The 24,311-nt window shown below is 29.6% G+C and overlaps 1 protein-coding gene and 1 pseudogene across 1 annotated transcript; both read right to left on the bottom strand.

Moving 5' to 3' along the window:
• Positions 1-7,064: 7,064 nt before the first annotated feature.
• On the bottom strand, positions 7,065-10,079 carry LOC113850631 (annotated as a pseudogene).
• A 4,756-nt stretch (positions 10,080-14,835) lies between these two features.
• Positions 14,836-17,739, bottom strand: LOC113850632 (probable polygalacturonase At3g15720). The gene is made up of 7 exons (XM_027481210.1): positions 17,695-17,739; positions 16,673-16,837; positions 16,317-16,522; positions 16,087-16,170; positions 15,720-15,832; positions 15,137-15,257; positions 14,836-15,007 (listed from the first exon to the last, which is right to left on the bottom strand). The coding sequence occupies exons 1-7, from the start codon at positions 17,737-17,739 to the stop codon at positions 14,836-14,838; spliced, it is 906 nt and encodes a 301-aa protein (XP_027337011.1).
• Positions 17,740-24,311: the final 6,572 nt, after the last annotated feature.

Consider the following 24,311-nt stretch of genomic DNA (forward strand, 5'->3'; position numbering starts at 1 on the left):
AATTCTTATGGTCACTAAAGACTTCAAATCTTGTTCCGAAGAGATAATGCCTCCATATTTTCAATGCAAAAACCACTGCTGCTAACACCAAGTCATGCGTAGGGTAGTTGACTTCATGAGGACACAACTATCTTGAAGCATAAGAGACTACTTTCCCAGCTTGCATCAGGGCACACCCAAGTCCTTGTCCTGAAGCATCACAATTCATCTCAAACTCTTGCTCTGGGTCTGGTAAAATTAGCACTAGTGCCAACGTCAACTTTTCTTTCAATTTTTGAAAACTAACTTCACAATCTTCAATCCAGTCAAAGTCTCTTCCTTTTCTTGTTAGTTTCGTCAAAGGCAGCTCTATTTTGAAAAATCCTTCTATAAAATTTATATAATAACCAGCTAGTCCCAGAAAACTCTGAATTCCGTTGGGGTAGTAGGCGTCAACCATTGAGCTCTCCACCTTTGCTGGATCAACCATAATCCTTTCTTTTGACAGAACGTGTCCTAAGAATTATATCTGTGAAAGCCAGAACTCACACTTTGATAGTTTCTCATATAATTGTCTCTCATTCAATATTTGTAAAACGATCCTTAAGTGCTCAGCATACTCTTCATGACTCTTGGAGTAAATAAGGATGTGATCGATGAACACAACTACAAATTGATCCAGATATTCATGAAAGATTTGATTCATGTAATTCATGAATATTGCTAGAGCATTAGTTGCACTAAATGTCCCCATTTATAGTGTCCATACTGAGTTCTGAAGGTTGTTTTAGAAATATCCTCATTCTTGACCCGAATCTGATGATAGTCTGACCGTAAGTCAACCTTTGAAAATGCACAGGCTCCTCATCACTGATCCATTAGGTCATCAATTCTCGGGAGAGGATATTTTTTCTTGATTGTCACTTTGTTCAGTGGGCAATAATCTGCACATATCCTCATGCTTTCGTATTTCTTTTTGACCAAGAATATTGGTGCTCCCCATGGTGACACACTTGGTCTCATAAATCATTTCTGCAACAGATTTTCCACTTGTTTATTTACTTCAGTTAATTCCACTAGTGACATTCAATACGGTGCAACTGAAATTAGATTTGCTCCCAAAATGAGATTGATAGTAAACTCAATCTCCCTTTCTGGTGACAATTCTATATCATCTAGAAAAATTCTAAAAAATCTCGCACCACTGGTATGTGTTCAGCCTTTATACACTTATGTGCCTTTAGCGAAAATAATGCCATCGAAGCCTTGGTATTGTTCACATTACTAACTTCACCCACATTCGGGAGTCTAAGGTTTTCTGGTGTACCAACATAAAAAATCAAAGCTTTCTCTTTACAATCTAAGAGGACATGATTGGATGACAATCAATCTATTCCCAGAATAACATCGAATTGACAATGCAGTAAATAAATCAAATCTATACTGAAATCCCTACCATGAACCATTACAGAATAGCTTAAACGCACAGAAGAGATCACAACAGGCTCAACTGTTAGGATAGATACAGTAACATCATATGGTAGGAGAGATACAGGTAACCTAAGGCAACTTACACAATTCATATAAATGAAAGAATGTGTAGCACTATAATCGAACAATACATCAAGGAGTCTATCTTTAATGATGCATTTACCTCTTATAAGATCATCTAACTTAGATGCTTCTGACCCACTCATGGTAAACACTTTGCCTTGCATATGGGTTTTGTCCCACTGCTTCCTCGGGATGCAGGTTGCTTCCACTTACACTTATACTTCTCTGAGGAGCAGACCAGCAAGTGTTTGCAAAATGACCCATCTTTTCGCAAATAATACACGCTGGCGGTGGTTGTGAGCAATTCCTCACAATGTGAGGTCCTTCACAACCAAAACATCTGATTGGTCCCCTTGAAAGGGTGGAACCACCATTGTTGCCTTCACGAGACGTAGTCCCACTCGCTTGAGACTAACTAGCACCAGAGTATGGCCCCCTCTAGAATCTTAGAGGTCTCTGATCTTGCCTCATTGGTCCTCCAACCCTAGTGTCTACAGATTTTTCCTTGGAGTTGGCTTCAAAAATTTTGCACTTACTCACTAAAGTTGGCAGGTCTGTTAGTTGCAATGCTAGAAAAATGCATTAGGCCTTGTTGTTGAGCATAATCTCCCAAAGTCCTTCTAGGAGGTCTAATTGGTCCAGCTTCACCATTGCGATTACCTTCTCCTTCTTCAACCATTTCTAACTCAGGACAAGGTTGACTGGAAGAACTTGAAGAAGATGGAACAAATAGCTCTTCTTGTTCTTTCTAAAGTCTCTCCAACTGTATGAGGCTTCTTGTTCTACTATTGTTTCTCCTTACTGTTCTCTCAATCTCAGGATCAAATTGCAATTTTTCGCCCAGAGTTTTTCCTCGCATATAAGAAATCTTGATAGAAAGGTGAATCCAAGAAACAAAACAATTATATATAATATAAGTATTCACAAGATTAACTATTCACAAGAATTAACAAGAATAAAAATTACTAAATATCTGTACCAAATCTCGACAATGGCACCAGAAACTTGGTGACATTTTTTGGTAACACTTGGCAAGCGGACCAAGTTTCATTGTAGTAATTTGATATTGTCATCAGGAATTTGGTGATAATAGTGATTTCCTTTCTTGTTTATATATAAAAATGGAAGACATGGTTGAAATAATAGTTTGCATGAAAATAAGTAAAAGCAAAAAGAGTAAAATTTAGTAGAAAACCTTATGCAAGAAAGAGATTGAATTCAAATGCACTTGCTAACACTTTATCTTCAATGAGTAAATGTGATTTCAACTATCTTACTTCCACATTCATTAACTTAACCATATCCCTCAAAATTAAGTCCTAAGGTAGTTCGTCCTAAAACATGATTCCTCTACGAGTAAGAATAGCACATTGCATAAAGAACAATAACCTGAACATAAGTGGCTAACAAACCCAAGTTTATTCCTAGTACGAGAGTTTGTTAGGTGTGATAATTCAGTTCAAATTATGAAAACGTTTCCCAATAGAATTTCAAACCCTAGTTCATAAAATCAGTGATCAAGTCAAAATAAGTATTAAGATTAAAATCACACACAAGTAATGTAACGGAATATCATATAAACTCAAGAAGAAATAGATTTAGTAGTTACATCGAATCTAATCCAAGAGAAACTAACCATTCATGGTAAGGGCTATAGCAAGATACAAAACGAAATTATAAGAAAAAAAAGAGATGAAGAAGGCTCCTTGTTCCCAAGCAATCTCTTCCTCACGTCTTCCTTGTGCTTTGTTTTCTCTTGGATATCTTTCTCTTTCTTGATCTTTGTTCTTCTCTGTAATTCTCCCTCCCCCCCCCCTAAATTCCCTTTTATACGTGTCTTCGAAATAAGAGAAATTTAGGATTTTTAATTCTATCGCTGTAGCTATGGATTCACGGCTGCAGCTGTGAAAATCTCAATTGCTCTAATTACTTTATCTTCTCACAGCTACAACTATAGATTCATAGTCATGACTGTAACTCTGAAATTCTCATTTTGTTGCACAATGTCGTGGTTGCAGCTATGAATTTGGAGCTGTAGCCTTAGACTTCAAACTTCATCAAATTCTGCACAAAAAGAGAGATAATTTAAACCAAAACACCATCACTCTTGTGACTTCTTGAATTAGATTAATTTACCTACGTGGAACATTAATATGTCTAGAATTATTTACATTTTAATTCAAAAAAGTGTCAAATTAATAATAAAACATGAATTTCTAGCACTTTTCAGGTGTACTGATCCATTTTCGTCTACTCATAGAGTTAAAACTAAATAATATTTGTCGCTTTCCTTATGTTTTCAACGAAACCCTCCCGTAAAGTATTTTCACATATTTTTGGTGATGTTAGTAAAACTCCAAAATTTCAATAATTTCTTTTATTATATATATATATATATATATATATATATCATTAAAATTTGATTTCAATAAGTGAAAGATATGGATGGTTTATAAAAAATTTACATGTATATAAAATTTGAAATGATAAAAATTTGCAAATTTTAAAATCAACATTTTAAATAATTACATAATATGATTAACATTGAATAAAAATTTTAATTAATATTATTACAATTTTTAAATAATTGAATCCTAATATAGTAGTTCTTTTCCTTAAAATATACTGTGAGTATGATCCTAGAATAGATCGGTCTTTCTTTATTTTTTTCATTTTTATTACCTAAAAATATTAATAAGAGTTATTATACTCCACCTTAATTAATTCTCATTTATTAAACAATTGAAGTAATACAGAAAATATTATTTAATATGGCATGCATCAAAATAGAAATGATTTCATTTTTATTTTTTAAAATTTTAGTTAAACTAGAATCATTCTTAAATGCAACATACAACAAAATAATACTAGTTTGCATATTATATTACTAAATTTACAACAGAATTAATCATAAATATTATATTTTTCAGATATACAAGGATGGGGGAAATTTAATTCAAGTAAGAGACACTTGGAATAGAAGATATAACAATTCCATGGGCATTTTTGCAAGAAGCGTAGGCATGTTTCCCATGTTGAGTAGAGACAATATTGATTTGATCCAATATGATACTGAAACAGCCTGATTTACTACATTGTAAATCAATTGCTTTGACATCACTCGGAGTTCCACTAAACTCTCGATAAATCACTTCACTCGCTTTTACTGTTGTATCCTATTTTCCCCACTTTCAAACCATAGTGATAATAAGCAACATACAATAAATAAATAAAATTGAAATCTCAATAAATAATATGAATATATCGTTGAAATGTTATGCCCATAGTATTGGTCTATAATTATTGGGTTACGAGTATCTGTTAGTTTTATTTGCTCAAAGGTGATCTTTCTTGCATAACTTGATCCTCCCTGCATAAATAATATATACAAAATATTAAAATAGGGAAAGAAAGTGAACAAATAATCCTTTTTTGTTATCATACACATAAAGATAAACATTAATAACACTTTTTAATATTACATTTTAATTAGTGCTAAGCATGGGTATTATAGTAGCAAATTTATTCTAACACTTAACAACTTTAATTTTTAATAAATAATTGTTTTAATAATATATATATATATATATATATATATATCAACAAATAATATAATATCATTTCTTATTTAATAAAATTTAATAATTTTTAATTATGGTGTGATATAGGTAACTAAAAAATATGAGCATAGGGAAACATAATCTATCTTGCAATAGGCAAAATTAACCATCAGACAATTTTAAGGAACAAACTGGATTTTATAGCGTCCTCTGGCCTAATGGTGTGACTATTGCAATGACCAAAACTAACTCCAATAGATGCACTCAATAGTAGAATTCAATGAAGTTGTCTCATAAACTCAAGTATCTTTACTTGCATCAATTAACATTGGTTAATCTCTAGCCAATTAAAGTGAATCATTAGTCTATTTCTGATAACTTACTGCAACAAACGTATTAAAGAAAGAAAAATTTTGTTACTCTGCATTATTTAGCCGATATATTTGAAATAGTATAATGAAAAGCATGATAAACAAAACTTGAACATGTAGACAAAATAATCAATTGATAATGTAAAAAAACTTCCCTTAACACAATGAATCTTGAAATGTTGTTTTGCTAATGACAAATATATTATCTTAAGTCATAAATAATTGAGTATTAATAAAATTTAACTAATTAAATAATAACAATCACGTAGCAATATCTCATTTTGTGAATTGAATATGTGCTACTAGATCAAATAAATACAATGAATTCTACAAAGAAATAAATTAGGAATAAGATATTTCAAACACCGATAACATGATTTAATTCTTGACAAGATTTAAAGTCTTTTTACCAAACTATTATACATTTTTATAATAAAAAAGTTTAATTTTAACAACAAAAAAAAAAGTAACACTATACATTGTCTATGTTTTAATTCCAAAAACCTCAAACATTTTGATAACCAAGTATACTAAAAATGATAACATGCATATTTTCTCTTGTTAAGTCCCAATAGCACATTAATTGGTGGCAGCATTCGGTTTACTTTCTTCAACTATGCCTTCCAAAAAGTAATTTTTATCATAACCTTTCACATTACCCAACTCTAAACAAGTATAAAATGAATAATGAAAAGAACTACATTTAATATGACCCAATGCAAAATTTGCCTATACCAACAACAACTCAACTATTATAATCTTAGTAAACTAGGCTAGATTTAAGGAATTAAAGAACAGTTTATGCAAAACAAAAGCTAAAAACACCTACTTATGATATAAGTACTCATGACATACCTTTAGGAACCTTTTCCTTTTTTGTAGAAAATATATACACTGACAAACAACTACTATAAAATTGGCTGCATTTATATATTTCATTTACTAAGTTGGTAAACAATACACTAGTATGAACTCCATACCGTCCTAAATATCTTTATAATTTGGGTCCTAATTTTTAAACGAGAAGATTTTTAAGTATTAGTTATCTTTTTTATTATGTCATGTGGCTTTTTATGCATTCAACATTTAATTTTTTTAATTCAATCTTAATTTAAATTTATATTAAATATTTTTTAATTAGTCTTTAATTATCAAAATTTATTTTTAATTTAATCTTATTTAATATTCTATTATTATTATTATTAAAAATATATATTTATATATTAATATTTATAAATTTTATTAATTATAAAATAATTTTAGTTTTTAAATGAATTTTGAATACAAATTTTGTAATAATTATTTTTTAATTTAATCTGATTAATATAATAAAATATTTATTATTAATAATTAAATATTTATGTATTAAATTATATAATAATTATATTTTTATAATAATATTGGTAAAAAAAAAGTTATTGACATTAAATAAATGACGGTTAAGATTCTGATAATGTTTAACAGTTGAAAATTAATATTATTAGGATAATTTGTATTTATAACTCAAAAACTAAGTAAAAGTATTTTATTAGCAAAGCAAATACACGACGTTTACAATGAATAAATACGTATCAGAATCAAATTAGTACCTTTATCATCACTAATCACGAAGGTTAATTTGTGGGATGTGTGCGATTTGGTGACTAACAACACTTGTCTCTGTTCGGCACTCTTTAAGTAAGAGGGAACATCCCCAGACCTCTAAGATCTTTAAGTTGGTAAGACCACTCATTCCTTCGGGCAGCGATGCCAATTTTGGGCAATCCGAGATGTCGATACGCTGAAGCGATGAGAGGTTGCAAATCCAATCTGGCAAAGCCTTTAGCCTTCTACACCCATCTATGCTGATTTGTCGCAGAGAAGGAAAGCAATTGGTGTCGTCCTTAAACCCAGTATCAGATTCCTCAAGTGTTTCCCTTGCACAGAATTGAATTTGAAGAGACTCGAGAGAAGTCAGATTTTGCTTCCAACCCTTTGGTAAATGCAAAGGATCAGAAATGTACAAATGTTTGAGCATGGAAAGAGGAGCAGCGGAGGAAGATGAATCAGCTGAACATGTTGACGCTCTTGTGTTTAGTATCGCTATTAATGGCTCCGCATTGCATTCAGACCATCCTAAATTCTCAACGTTTGGAAAAGTAGGCATGCAAGTCAACTGTGGACATCTAGAGACTTGCAGGCGAGAAAGATGAGAAAACGAAAGAGATGAAGGGAGATTATTTGAATCATTGATAGCATCTCCCTGCCTCCGCCATCCCCTGAACTTTTGACAACCTTTTAAGCTGAGACTCTCCAAAGAGGGGAAAAAGGTTACTGCAAAACCATCTTCATAGAGATATATGTATTCCAATTCACCAAGAGACACTATATCAAGTGACTTCAGGGACGGGATACGTTCCAACGGAGGAAGACAGCGGCAATTGGAAAGCTCAAAGAGACGGATGTGAACAACATTTGTGAGGAGAGAAAGCCAGTTTGGGAAAAGCACGCCTTTATAATAATTCACGTCCAACCGCTTGAGATTATGGTGTGGCCGAAGGTTTTCCAATAACTGTATGCTGTCACCGTCACCGATGTCTCGATGAAGCGACCAATCCAGAATCAAGCATTGAAGGAATTTTTTTTCTTTTAAATTTACGTGTTGTGATTCCATAGCCACTTCTCTGACACGACTGAGACGCTGAATTGTTAATTCGCCTCTTATTAGGTTTAAGTCCTTCAGTTCATTAAGTGTGCCATATCTTCTTTCTTGGCTGTCTCCCACAACAAAGTGCGATAAGAATTGCAACGAGCACAACTTTCCTAACCCAACTGGCATCCCCCTCAAAGAGTAAAAATCAGCTATGTCAAGATATCTTAAATGCTGCAATTTTCCAATTGAATCAAACAATTCGCAGAATAAAAAAGATGACATTCTCAAGACACGTAAGTATTCAAAATTAGCAACAGACAATTCCTTTTCTTCGAGGTCATACGCCAAAATCAAAGTTCGCAGCCTATTTGCATTCAATGAATCCAGTAAATGAATGGCCCCAGATTCCAATGACACGTGCATGGGTCTACTTTCAACTTTTTCTGCCTTGCTATCCAAGTAACAATAATCATTGCCAGCAACAAGCATTGCAAGATCATGCATTAAATCGTGCATTTTGAAACAAATGACCTCACCGTATACATCACTTTCTGCATCTTGAAAAAATGACTTCATCAGAAACATCTTTACAAATTGGTTACCCACATCCTCCATGTGCTGTTTTTCGGTTGAACATTTAAGGTAACATTGTGCCATCCATAACTGAATTAACTCCTCCTTGTTAAGTATCCAATCCTTGGGATATATAGAGCAATAAGCGAAACATTGTCTCATTTCTGGGGACAAGTTTTGGTAACTGAGTTTTAGAATTGGCACTATGCTATCTTGCTCTCCACATAATTTCCAGAAGTCACCATGTAAAACATCTTTCCATTCGCTTTCTTCATGTTGTCCTCGTAACAGGCCTCCGAGCGTTTTAACTGCTAATGGAACCCCTTTACATTTTTTGGCTATTTCTTTTCCCATTGTTTCTAGATTTTGATTCACTCCTTTGGAACCATCCTCGAATGCAATTTTCTTTAACAAACTCCAAGATTCTTTTTCATTTAAACCTTTCAAAAGATAGGAAGTGCTAGCAGTCATTGTCTTTGCTGCAATCTCACTTCGAGTTGTCACTAAAATCTTACTATCTTGAACACCACACATCAAGTAAGTTCTCAATTCAGCCCATTTTTTATGACTCTCATTCCAAATGTCATCCAGAACCAACAAATATTTTTTACCACTTAAATTTTTACGAAGCCTTTTTTGCAAGTTGTCTAATGATAAATTGTCTTCAACTTGGTAGCCAGTAAATGATTCTAATATTTTTTTCACAATAGTTTTTACATCAAAATTATCAGATACACACACCCACATTTGCTTTTCAAAATAGCTCTGCACTTCCAAGTCATTATACACCAATTGAGCAAGAGCTGTCTTCCCTAGATCACCAATGCCAACAATAGCAATCATGGAAACTTTCTGCTCTTCATGTGGTTGTCTCAGCAGATTAATAATCTCCTTTTTACTATCATCTCTTCCAATGATATCTGATTCTAATACAAAAGAACATGTTTCTCTTCATTCACTATTAGTTTGCTTAACCACCGCTGAAGTTGAGCTTAAATTCAAATCCGTCATTTCCTTTACCATACCATTAAAACTTTCTCGTGTTTCTTTAATTTTGTCAGACATTTCATTGTATAAAGGAATTTGATTGGAAGATGAAATGGAAAGAAGTACCTTGTTTACTTCTTTTCCTGCTGCACCCAATTTGTCTCTCCTGAATTGGATAGCAAGGTCATCTAATAAGTCATCTGCATGATGAAGTACTTTTTTGAACCTTCTAATCCAAACTCGCACACCACGGTTTTGATCTTGTTTGTCTTCGGCATCAAGGAGCTTATCATAGATGGATTCAATAGTGTTCTTGAGCTCTTCCAACTCTTCCGTCACATCATAGTGCTTTCCAAATTCAAGAAAATCTGTAGAAGCCAACCTGAGATTAGAAGTAACAGCGAATGGAACTGACTCAGCCATCATTAAAATGATTAAGAAAGACTACATAGAATCATAATTTGAGCAATGTGTAAAAATATTGGCATAAGTATCGAGGAAAAGGGTAAACATGTAATAACAATCTACAAATTCAATTGATTGAATCATGATTTGTTCATGGCCTGTTCACTTACAAATCCTTACGCATCATAATTCCATATCCACTGTAGATAAGAGTATGAAAAGAATTTAATAATTAATACATTTAAAAATTTATATTTATTTTTTTTAATTTTAGTACAGGAGAACAAAATTGGTCAATTATCACTCCAAAATCTCCTTGTTTAAGATACCTTACGAAAATATTATAATTAATCTAGTTAACTAATAAAACAGGATATACTATATAAGTTGAATTTGATTATTTAATAAAAAAATTTCAACGTAGCATTAATTTATAACACATAATTATTTTTTATTAATGTTGATGAATTACTTATTTATGTCTCATAGAAATTATCATCGATAGTAATTTATTGTAATTCTGTATCACATGAATTTTTTTGCGTGCACCTGTGTTCATTCTCGAATAAAAGAGTACTTAGGAATGTTTTTATATTAATTTTTGTTATATTTATTTTTTCATTAAGTTTAAATGTTTTAGATTTAATTAATTAAAAAAAATTTATCATGACACACTATATTAAATTGTTAGACATAAAAAAAGGGGAACTAAGAAAATAGGGGATAGAAAAACCTAAACTATAAGCTAAGCATGTTATGGATGAATTAAAAAATGGATAGTTATTGTTTAAATCGAAGAAAGGGTGGAAAAAGGAACCTGTGAATGAGATTGGACGCAACAGCAAATGGAACGTTTTCCATATTCCTTAGATCTGATGAAGAAGAGAATAGATTTCACTGTGTTCAGTTTGAGATTGGCAATGGCTGCAGCAGAAACACTATTGCTCTTATATCTGCCCATCACAGGGACACTTTTGTAATTAGCTATCTCACTCAAACCATCTTTTCTTCTAAGTCTTCAATCTAATATTATTAAATATACAACAAAGGGTAGCCTCTAACAGGAGTTACCCATTAATTAATTTAGCAATGAAGCAGTTAGATATTATAATAATTTAATTAAAAGTTGAGACTAATTATTGTGAGTGACTTGTCGGTTCTGCTTATCTTTGCTGTGTCGTGGTCGAGTTAAACAATTATGCGGGATAGATTGTGCATTATTATAACTCATATATGCAGCTAATGCAGTCTCATCTTTATTATCAGCTTAATATAGTGAACATCAAAAATAAGATTTTGCTGTCGATAATAAATGATCTTACGAATCAATTGAAGAATTTTTTCAATTAGCATTATCGTTAATCAAGTTTTGTTTAGAAAAAAGAACGAGAGAAACAATTGATATTTATATTAATTTTAGCTTTGTCAAATTTAGAAAAAAGAAAAACACTTGAAGATTATTGTGAAACATCAAGACAAGAATTAAAGGAAAGGACAGTTGCTTACGCTTATAGACAAGTAAAACCACCTGAAGTAATTATTTGATGATTGTTTGGAATCAGCAACGCAAAAAATATCTATACGCACTATCCCTATTCAGCAGAATTTAAAGCTTTTTAGTAATCACAAAAGTTTGAAATATTTGTTCGATAAAAAAACTTAACATGCGATAATGGAGGTAGATGAAATTCTCAAAGGATTGTAATTTCTCATTGTTTTATCATTCAAGAAAGGTTAATGTAATGACAGATGCACTGAGTAGAAAACTCCTGCACATATAACAATTATGATAAAAGAGTAGAAGTTGATTGAAGAATTTAGAAACTTGAATTTATCATAGAAGTACGACCTAAAAGCTTATACCTTGGAGCTTTGAAGATTAACAATAATTTTCTAACTTAAGTTTGAGCTGCACAACATGAAGCTCAATATTTGCAAAAAATACACAGCAGAAAGACAAAGGCAAGGACTTGGAGTTTTATTATGGTGCGGTGTGGGTGATTGTAGACTGGCTAACAAAAACTGTGCATTTTCTTTCGATTAACATGAGATACAAGTTGGAGAAACTTGCAAAATTGTATGTTAAAAAAATAGTCAGGCTGCATAGAGTACCTATGAGTATTGTATCAGACAAAGATTCAAGATTCACATTGAAGTTCTGAGAAAGTTTACAAAGAACTTTAGGAACTTGATTTACATGATTAGAGAGAAGATAAAATCATCACAAGATTGCTAAAAGAGCCACTACAGTTGATGCAAGAAGTCTTTAGCATTTCAAATAGGAATCTTGTATTTTGAAAGGTTTCATCAACTATTGGAGCTAACAGGGCTTTAAAGTGTCTAGAGTACTATCGTTAATGAGTAAATTTCAAGGCAAAATATCTAAAAAGGTGAAAGAGATGCAATACTCTAACTTATATTGCTTTTGTAAAAATAAATGTGTTTAGCTCAAGTAAGATCGAATGGATAGGAATTTCTTAACTTCAATTTCGCTCAAGCAAGATATTTCTTACTCAAGTAAAATGAGTGATAGAAATAGAAGTTCTTTAGAAGGTTTAATTACCTCTCTCAAACAAAAATATCAGCAAATGTGTATAAGATTTTGTTTGATTTTCTCACTCAAATGAAAATCTTCAAGAAAAAGGAGTATTTAAGTGACTTTGATACTTTTGAAACATAGATTTCAAAGCAAATAACTATTTCTCATCTCACTCAATCCCCTCTTCCCTCCCTTCCTCAACTAGAAAACACCATTACTCTTCAAATCTCTCTTAAATCCAAGTTTAGACATCTTTTCCTACTTGATTCTATGTAAGTTGTTGGAGTTTAATCTTCTAATCTTACTTCTATTTCATTATTTTCTTTTTACTCAAAAGTTGTTCCACTTTGTAAAACTTAGGAAGAATTTAGTCTTTTGGACAATATTTTCTATCAAAACATTGCACCTTTTCTTTGGGTTTAAAGAAGAACTTGATCTTAAAGGTATCATCTCTCATCTCTTTGTTGTGAAAGATTTATTTTCAAGTAAGGAAAATTGATATTGAAATATAAATAATTTGATGTCGACTTTAAAATTTATAATATTTTGATAAATTTTATTGTAAATAATGATTTGAGATGCATTTGTAATGTTTAATAAATAATTATTTTAATTGTAATTTACATCCAACTTTAGGAATAAATTTAAATTGTTGCAATAAGAATTTTATTTATATTATAAATTTGTAATATATATATATATATATATATATATTAATTATAAACATTAAATAAATTAATTATCTAAAATGTAATTTCAAGCTTTATTTAATTTAAAATTTATATTGCAAACATCAACTTTCATATCTAATACGATGAGACATATATATAAAATTTTAAAATTTTGTTGATTTTTATTAGTTTTAGATTTATATAAATTATCCATATCTTTTATCTATTTTAATTAAATTTTATCTAAATTTATATATAACAAAATAAATATTTAAATAAAGGAAGAGTGTCATAATTATCTCAAATGATGGTTAATAAAAAAATATTTTGTCTAATTTTGTTACCATGATGAGTGTATTTTATAATTTTTAATCTAAATTAATATTCTTTATCACTTTATATACATACAAAAGTATAAGTTACGTTATAAGCTATAAAATTGTAATATATCTTATATTTATATATACATATTTTTCAAATTATTTTATTAATTTAATTTATACAATTTTATTATGAATGATATTTTAAATTATAATATTTCTTTTGAAAAATTATAGTTCAACTTATATTTATATAAATAAATGTTTTTTAAAACTAGTTATATTTTCTAATTATATATTTAATTTATTATTAAATAAATATTAAATTTGATGTATTTCTTATTATAATTTGGAAACTAATGAGTTATTAACTATATTTTTATTTATATTTAAACGTTGAGTTCTGTATGTCATATATCCTTTTTTCTTTTGACAGGATATTATTTATATTTAATATTAAACATAATTAAAATTTCATATATTAAATATATTTTCAATATTTTTATTAATAGTTTTAATAAATATATATATATATGAATATTTCATAAAAAATAGTGTAAAATATTTATTTAGTTATATATATATATATATATATATATATATATAGATTCATATTTAATGATATTTATAATCTTATAAAATGTAATTAAAGATTTTTTTTTAATTTTATTACTGTAAATATTTTTTATAATATATGACTCATTGTTGAAAAATATTAAATTATATACTCAATGGTTGATTATATGAAAATATTTAATTGATTGTTTTTAATAAAATCTATTAAATGTTAAAGTTATTTTATTTGATAATTTCTCAGGTGTATATTTTGAGATTAAAATTAATTAAAAATAACATGTGAATTTTTATCTATTGTTATAATATTTTTTTATGGGAATTTAATATTCATGATCTTTGAAATCTCATTAAATTTCATTTGACTTGTTATTGAATATCTTCTTCCCGTGTTTCTTTCGCTTTTATTTTTCTCTGTCTAATTATTGAATATTATCCTTAATATATTTGAATTCTCTTGTTTTAATGGTGTGTATTAATACTACTTAAACTAACCTTATTAATTTGTTTGAATTTGATAACTATATGATGTGAGTTTTGACCTATACAATGTCAATCAATCTGTTTATCTAACTTATCCAAATACAAAATTTAAATTTCATAATAAATTACAAATATAATTATTTATTAAAAAATATATATCTTTTCAGATATACAAGGATGGTGAGAATTCAATTCAACAAGCAAGAGACACTGGGAATAGAAGATAAAACGATTCCATGAGCATTTTTGCAAGAAGCATAGGCATGTTTTCCTTGTTCAGCAGAGACTATGTTGATTTGATCCAATATGATACCGAAACAGCCTAATTTACTGCATCGTAAATCGATTGCTTTGGCATCACTCGAAGTTCCACTGAACTCCCGATAAGTCACTTCACTCACTTTCACTGCTGCATCCTATTTTTCCCAATTTCAAAACACAATCATAATAAGAAACAAACAATAAATAAATAAATAAAATTGAAGTCACGATAAATAATATGAATATACCGATGAAATGTTATGTCCATAGTATTGGTCTATAATTATTGGGTTACGAGTATCTGTTAGTTTTATTTGCTCGAAGGTGATCTTTCTTGCATAACCTGATCCTCCCTGCATAAATAATATTTACAAAATATTAAAATAGTGAGAGAAAGTGAACAAACAATCTTTTTTTTTTTGTTATCATACATGTAAAGATAAACATTAATAACACTTTTTTTAATATTATATTTTTAATTAAAGCAAAATCAACCCATAAGATAATATCATTTCTTATTTAATTAAACTAACGTAAAATTCACTCATATGTAGAAATTAAAATATGTTAAAAAGAACATAGTATTACTAGTACTTCTTTAGAACTGAATATATATCTCTCAGCTTATTCATATTTTATTGTCTCAAGTATAAATATTTATACTCGGTTAAACACTTTAACCAGTAGCACACTACGTTTATATATCACCAATCATGCTTATTTCCCTAAGTACATGATTTGAGCCAACGAAAAACAATGAAAATAAAGAAAATGTTAAAAATAAAAACATTTCACCCCTTATATCATTTACTCTCAGGCCAAGTCTTGATTCTGGCTCCATTTGTGGTTCCTGTGAAGCTGCAATTTCTTACATGAACTTCTTCAACTGTCTCATGACCTTGATTTCTACCAAGGCTGCCAATGCTGATTCATTCATACAAATTTGATGTGAAGTGTCAAAAAGAGAAATCACAAAATTGCAATAACAAAAATATTAATATCAAAACAGTTTCATGTCAAGACTCATTTATGTGATGATTCCATAAGATACTAAACTTTATTTTTCACATATTTAAGTTGAGGATAGCACTTCCATATATGTACTTAAAACTCTCTGTTAGGTCTATTTTATAAAAATGAACGCAATATAAACTATGATACAATTTGTATACATAGACCTTATTCCATGGCCTGGTCCACAAGCAACCCCAACAGTACTGATGTTAGAGCAGCCACCATTGATAGCAATACAATCATCACCAATTTTCAAAGGCAGATTAAATTAAGGTCACACTTACATTAATTATTGAAAGGGTTTTGCTAATTACTACTTCCCAACTTTTTAATGCAGAAAAAATAATCAGTTATGTCATAAATTTGATATATTAGATAAAAACTTGATTTACCAGTTCCTATAGTGGAATCTTGGATCAAAATATTTTTGGAAGAAGCAATGTCGAATCCATCGGTGTTGGGACTGTGGACAGGACCATGAATGTTGATTTGAGAGAATTTTGCACCCTCGCAACCACTTACAGATATGTGAGCTCCAGGACTATTCATGGTCCTTAGATAATTCACAGTAAGACCATTACAACGATGGAAACGCAAGGCCTGAATCACATCCACATGAAAAATTTAGTCAAAAAGTATTCAAAATTGAAAACTATAATCACAAGATCTTGAATTTAATTGTTCTAATTATGTTAAATAATATTATGCCAAGTATTAATTGTGGGAGAACAAAGTTTGGAATCATCATACTCTGGGTCGTTTACAACTTTTGCATTGCCACCAAGTAGAGCCATAGCCATCGATCATTCCTCTTTTGGCATCAATTGTTAAATCGTTTACATTTGACATCACAATCCAACTTGAGTTATCACTAACCCATGCATCCTTAGATGGTGCAATTATTTTTCCTTCATGCTGCAAGAAAATTGGAAATTAAAATAAATATAAAATCAAGTAAGTAGCTCCTTATGACAGAGAGAGTTTTGAATAATTATTCTCATGAAAGAATACTTAATTTGATTTGAGTTATTCTCTATTGTTATTCAGAAGTTTTGAAATAGTGCTCACCAAAAAAGAGAGTTACATTTTCCTCTCACTCTTTTTTCTTTTTAATTTGATTTGAATTTATATGAGTCAATTTATTTATATTTTTAAAAAATTCAAATTATTTTAGTTAGTAGTTATAAATTGACCTATATAATATCTTACGATGAAATATTAAACATTTTACATAAATATTTTTCTTATTTTCATTTTGTATTTAAAGTTTTATTTAATATATGTATTCTCTAAAAAGAAAAATCAAATAACTGACCCGATTAGATTCAATTTAATATTACATTTTATCTAATTAAATTAAATTAAACTTTATTTTTAGCATCAAATTGAATGAAACTTTACTTAAAATTAATCAAAATTAAACTGCAAAATACCCTTACCTTATCTTATCATCAAAGCCTGAATGAATGAATATCAAATAGTTTTCTCACAACATTCACATATATTTCCAAAACACCATTAACATATAATAATCTGATAAAAAAAAATGGATATTAGCTATACCTCAATGCAAATATTTGTAGCCATGCAAGGACCGTTTAGCTTTAGTTTTTTCACCAAAAACACTTTTCTTGGTGGTATGACTAGAGTTGCTGCATTTTCTGCTTCACACGTGCATTGCATGCACTTAAAAATGCCTATAACATCAATTAAAATACATCTTATATTATATAGAAATTAACAATAAAACATAAACTAATATCTATACATACATGTGAATCATCAGTTTTTCCATCGCCACAAGCTCCATATTCCATCACATTAAAATAAATCATTTTATTTGATCCACTCCTCCTCAGACACAAAGTGGGTGAAAAACAAAACAAAGAATCAAAATACAAGTGAACCCCAGCATATTTAACTAGAGTATACGATAATAAATACACACACTTAGGAAGATTAAGAGTGTCAAAGTAATTTGTGAAGGGAGAATACGTTTGGGAGCTCATATATAGAATTGCAAACACTTGATTAAGGAATGGGTTGAAATTAATATAGGAAACTAAACATATTAATTCAATTTTTATATGTTAAAATATCCTTATTAATAGTATAAAAAAATTATCCTAAAAACATTACTGATCTTAATACTTCAACATTGACTAACAAGCATTCAGTATGTTTTATTAAATACATTTTATTAATTTATAAAACATTTATTATATTAAATATATAGAAAATAATTTAATACTTACTATTTTAATTTGATTAATTGAAATCATTTAGTTGAATCCGATAAAGAGAAATAGTAAATAAATACTTATTATATTGTATTAAATATTTTTAATTACTTAAAACATAAGCATTAAAAAATGTTTTTAACATAATAAAAACTTTTTATGAAGTATATTTATTCTTGTTTCCTTAACCATGGCCACTATAACATATTTGAAAACAAGAAAATAAGTGACATTTCAATTGAGAACTTAGAAAATAAAAAAAATACTAATTAAGATGAAGATATTATTTTATGATAAATTTATTTTCAATTAATTAAATTTATTAAATAATATTTATATTTTAATATTTAATGTCTTTGAATATTTTCTTTTTTCACTTATCAATATAAATAAAAAATTTAAATAAGAGTAAAAACTAAATGGCATTTGAATTAATAATTGAAAAAGAAACTGTATTTCTAACTATAGTAACTAACACATAGATATTGTTTTATCGATAAATTAATATTTGATAAAAATTTGAAATATATTATATTAATACTATCTTGTTAATCAGTATCTTCTAATTGTTATGTTCTTAATCTTTAATGTTGGCTAAAATACCAAATAAATAAAATTATTAAAAAATTTATACCTTTCTATATACCTAATAATTTAATTATGTGTTTTTATTCTATTTTGTCTTCATCAGGTGATTGGCTGTATTTAATTGAGATTAAGGGTCAAGACAACTTTCTTAGACCAAACAAATAAACACAGGCAGACCACACACATGAGTATGTATAAATAATTCTTAAGAAATTAAATGGGTTTTGCATCAATTTTTATTTGAAATATGTATTAAAATTAAAATAATACTATATTTTAATTTATTGGAAATCATGATATTTTTATTTTAAAAAATAAAAAAAGAAGTAACAATAAAAATACAAAATTTGAATTTGAAAGGTTGTAAATATAAAAGGTTAAGAAACGTATAGATGAAATAAGAAAAGCAAAAATGAATTAACAGATTAAAAAATTCAAAATTCAAAATAAAAATTTAGAAGAATTTTATTAGAAGAAGCTGTAGTCATATATAAGTGTACTTAATTGTATGTAGACATATCACATTTATACTTTTTTTTTTAAAATCCACACAACATTCCTATTAAAAATTTTGTTCATTAGAAGAGTATATTTAATTTACCAAAAATTGTTAAAAAGATTAAATATAAGAAAACATTTTAAACTCATTTACTAATTAATTAGCTATAATATTTAATAATTATCCTTTTTGAACTAATTAAATATTTTAAATTAATATAATAAAATACATATTATATTGATTAAGAAATTAAATATACTTAGACACTTATGTCACATAATGAATCTTTATAAAATATCAGATTAATTAATTTAATTATTGATTTGAAGATTTTTATTGAATGGATCAACTTTATATTACTTTATTTTAATAAATGTTTAGTTTTTAAAAATATAATTGATTATTAAATTTTATATAACATGTCATGTAACGCCTCAAATTTTAGAATATTAATCATTATTAATATATATATATATATATATATGTGTGTGTATATATATCTATATATGTGTTGATTTATTTAATAATAATGTTTATATGTATTATGTAACATCCTCGTTTTTCTAAACAGTTAATTTGTTAATATAATTATAATTTAGATTATAATTCTTCAATTTTTTGGAAAAAATAATAATAAAAAAAATAAAAATAAAAATAATTGCTCATTTATACCGGTTAAAATTGCTCTATGAGGATAAAAATAGTATTTTTAATTACGAAGAATTATTTTAAATAATAAAATTTATATTTTTAATTAGAAATAATATTTGGAGTGTAAAAATAATTATTTTGGTAATTATTGCTTATTTTTAGATTTTGGTTGATACTGTTTTATGTGTTAATAGGAACTGTGTGATTAGTTTTTTTCCTTTTTCTTTTTCTTTTTAAGTGATAACCAAGGAGATATTGATGTCAAAAATTATGTTATAATTATTTTAATTGTTTGGCATCAATTATTTTTATTTTTGAGTTTTATTCATTATTATTTTATTTAATTACATTAAAATAGCAAAATAATTGATTATTATATTATTATTTCTTTACCTATTTGACTAAATTGACCACTTTCTTACGTGAACCTTCTTCTTCTCCAAGTCCATAACCCCTTCTTCTCCCTTTCACCATTTTCATTTTCTTCCACTCATTTAAGCTTGTTTTAAGGTATGTTTTTAATATATATCCTTAATTAAGCTTAATTATTTGTTAATTATCATTTTATCCGATTAAAATTTTAATTTTTCCTTTTTTTTTTTGCTGTCATGAACAGTAAAAATGGGTCTTACTTTGCTTCAAAATTATTGGTTTTAAACTTGCTTTCTTTTGTACTATATGTAGACTATGCATGGCTTATATTGTTTACATGATTAGTTTTTCAAAAATGTGATTAAAAAGCACTAAACCCTCACAAGGGTTGGCTGCCATGTGGTTTTAGAGAAGGTGAAGTGAGTGTTTTTCACTTCCATTTTATTCCTTTTATATTAGTTAGATGATAGAAACTAATTTTGTGTTAATCGGACTTTTATAGCAAAAGTTAGAAAATTTCAATTTTTACATATACATATAAGAGTATAAAATTAGCATCTCCTTAGTATTAATTATGTTTAGGCATGATTAATTGATTAGGTTGATCGTTTCGAAGATTGGATTGTTCAAGTTTTTCTAAAGAATCAGAAAAAAAAAATTCATCCATACCCTCATCAAAGAACATCCTTAAGGTAAGGGGTGGGATGATTTTATTTCAATAGGTGGCATTAAGAACCATAAGGAAATAATTCTCTATTGTTCTAATCAAATAAAATGAATTTGGGTTGTTTTAGAGTTAACCCATAATTTTTAGAAGATTTTGTTATAGTACTGGACATGTATGAAAGGTTGCTTTAGACCAGGAAATTGATTGAACAAGGACTCTCCCTTATATGTAAGGTCCTTTGTGTATTTAAATTAATGTATTGGAATGATTTATGGTTGAAGTGTTGTATTGAATTATTTCTTTATAATTGGTTGAATTCTCAATATGTGTTTGTGTAGATATTCTTGTTGGTATGAATGCCATATAATGGTAAAGATTGGAAGTAATTTAGTTTTATGTGATGTGAGCATATAGATTGACATAATCTAAATGTCCATTCAGACTTATTGGAGAGAAGAAAATATGTTTTTAAGGTATATATATATATATATATATATAATTATGTATTTTATATATATTGCAAGTATCTTTTGACTTCTTTGGAAAATGGATTTAATAAAAATAAATAAATAAATTATATTACTAAGAAAGTAGTATTGCATATTTGGAAGGCTTGAATCATTTTTTTAAAAAATGATTAAGTCCTGAATTTTTAAGCATGAAAACATATTTAAAGAAAGAGGGGAAGATACGATTTTCTTGGATTTTGAGGTGATGGAGGTGGAATTTAATAAATTAGAAGTATTCTGGATTTTTTTCTGGTTGTTTTACAGGAAGAAGAAAATTTTGGAATATCTTATTTACAGAGGAGACTCTGTCAAATTTCATTGAGAAAAGAAAAAGTTAAGGATTGTACTTAACAAAAAAGAAAAATTAAAATTTTTCTCTAATTAAATTAATTAGGAATGAAGACATGCATCATGAACATGTGATAGTGTGATGAGTGGACAGGGAAGTATAAGAAATCTAGGGGCGGCTCCAGGCTAGTCTTGGGGATAGTGACGTGTGATTGAATCTGATAGTGGCCAAGGCTCGCCACCTTGTGCTGTGGACTCTCACTGCAAAACTTTACTATCCTGACTGGTCCCGAGAGATTCTTGTATTAGTAGAGTTGTTACTGTATTATGAGATTAACAAAGTTGGCAGTTAAGTAACAGTGAAACTCCTGATCCTTCCCTGAGTAAAAGAAACAGATTGATGGTTTTGGGCCCACATGCATGTGTCAAAATGTACTAAGTTATAATAATAGACTTGCATCATTTCTCATTCATGGCATATGCATTTGCTTGGTAGATTATGGGTGTTGATAATTAATTGTGTGATTGAAACCCTTATATGTCTTTTGCTGCCGGAGATTGAATCGAATTGTCTCACCCTTTTATTGCTATGTGTGTTGTGTGTGAATATGTTTATTAGGTAAGAACATTGATGGCTCGACCACCGTACCAATTCAGCGTCTCGATCAGATATGATCCCGAGGGAAGATGGGTGCACGACTGGGAGCAACAACGATTCACCCACACTGGATCTATTATCTTTTTGTTAGATAGAAATGGGTCAGGCCCACGAGCTTACCCTATCCCCATCCGAGTACCCATGAGACTTACTTTTCCATTTCCTCCAGATGTACAGTTTGTGCGACCCCCTACCCCACCTCCTGTCCCTGTATTATCACCACCGGTATTACCCCTAGGTTTTCTTAGACCTTTATGTCCTTCTATACCATATTTACCACCTGTTGAACGGACTAGTTTAGTTGACACACTTTTAGCAAGACCTATCTCTATCTCATCCACTTCCTCTTCGTCTTCCTCTAGTTCTTCAGACTCTCCTGATTCTTCTCACTGTTCAAACACCTCTACTGCTATCGGAAGGAAGAGGACTGCTTCTCAAGCAGGACTCCTTCCTAATTTTACCTCCTCTGAGTAGGAATCTAGTGGAAAAGGAGAGTAGGATAGAGTCGAGTAAGGAATAATCTATACATATACGTAGGTGTAAGTACTTTTGACTGAAAAGAAAAAGGGGTATATAGGAAGCCTAACCTTACCGTTGTTGAATTTTGGGAGGAAATGGGCACTTTGGTGATCATGGATCCAGGGGAAAGCTCGTGAGGTCTTCGTTTTGGGTTATCATCTCTGATATCGTGACCCCACTTTATTTTGTATGTAATTCAGTTATGTATATATTTAGATAACTGGATGATTGTATAAATTAACACATGACGTGTATGTATGAAATGAAGACTTCTAGTAATGGTAATGTATTTAATTTCACTATATCTGAATAAATATATATATACCCATGCATGTGATGTTCTTACTGCTTAGTTATTTTATGATTGTATTTATATTTATTGCTTAGTAAGTAGTAAGGGTGTCACATATTAAGTACATAGATGTGTGTATTTATGTGTATGCATGACTGGATAGGGCTAAAATGGGCTAAGTGCTTAAGTGCAAAGCGTGATACTGGGCTGTTCTTGCTGCAGCGAGAGGGCCCTAGGAGGAAGGACCAGAACTGTCGCCTTCTCACTGTAGCGAGAGACGTCTCGCTGTAACGACAGTGCGACAGTTTGGGGTGCATTTTCTAGGTGCAGTCTCACTGTAGCGAGAGGGTCTCGCTGTAGTGAGATTCTGCAGAAACCAAGGTGCATTTTTGTCTAAGATTTTTGCTGCAGCGAGAATATCTCGCTGTAGCGAAAGTGTCGCGACCAGAAAAGAATTTAAAAGGGATTAGGGTTCAGGGAGGATTATTTCTCCCTCTCTCTTCGATCCTCTCTTTCCCAGAACCTTTTCCACCGATTATATTGTCTCCAAAGCCGTTCGGGAGCTTGATTGAAGGTTGGATTTAAGAGGGGAACGCTTGGAGGCCGCAATCTCTGTAGGGAGCACGTCCGTGGTCAAATCCGAGTGTGAGTCTTCAATCCAAGGTAAGGGGGGATTCTACCCTATCTCAATGTATTGAAATTCTTGTGTGTTTCAATGAATAATGCAATGTGGCTGAGATAAAGAGTAAGAATTGTGTGTTTGATGGAAATTGGTGTGCAATGTGATGTGTGCTGGAATAGTTAAGCCCTGTGGGGGTGATTATGTGTGATAGAATGTCATTGATTGGTAAATTAATGTTATTGTGAATGAATGAAGGCTATGTGCCGTATATTATTAATAAAATGTGGGCTATGTGCAGAGTACTGTGTATTGAATATAGGTTGTGTGCCGTGTGCAAGCATGAATATTGCGTGTGTGAATGGGCATGTTAGCGCCGTTGTAATGTGCTGTAAATGGTTCAGCGATACAATGGGGGTGTAGGAGATGAGGACGGTAGAAATACCTTGGGGAAGGGAGAGTAGTGGTGACACCGACTGTGGAATGG

This window comes from Abrus precatorius, unplaced genomic scaffold (assembly GCF_003935025.1).
Source record: "Abrus precatorius isolate BTA unplaced genomic scaffold, Abrus_2018 Scaffold9, whole genome shotgun sequence".
Taxonomy (NCBI): Eukaryota; Viridiplantae; Streptophyta; class Magnoliopsida; order Fabales; family Fabaceae; genus Abrus; species Abrus precatorius.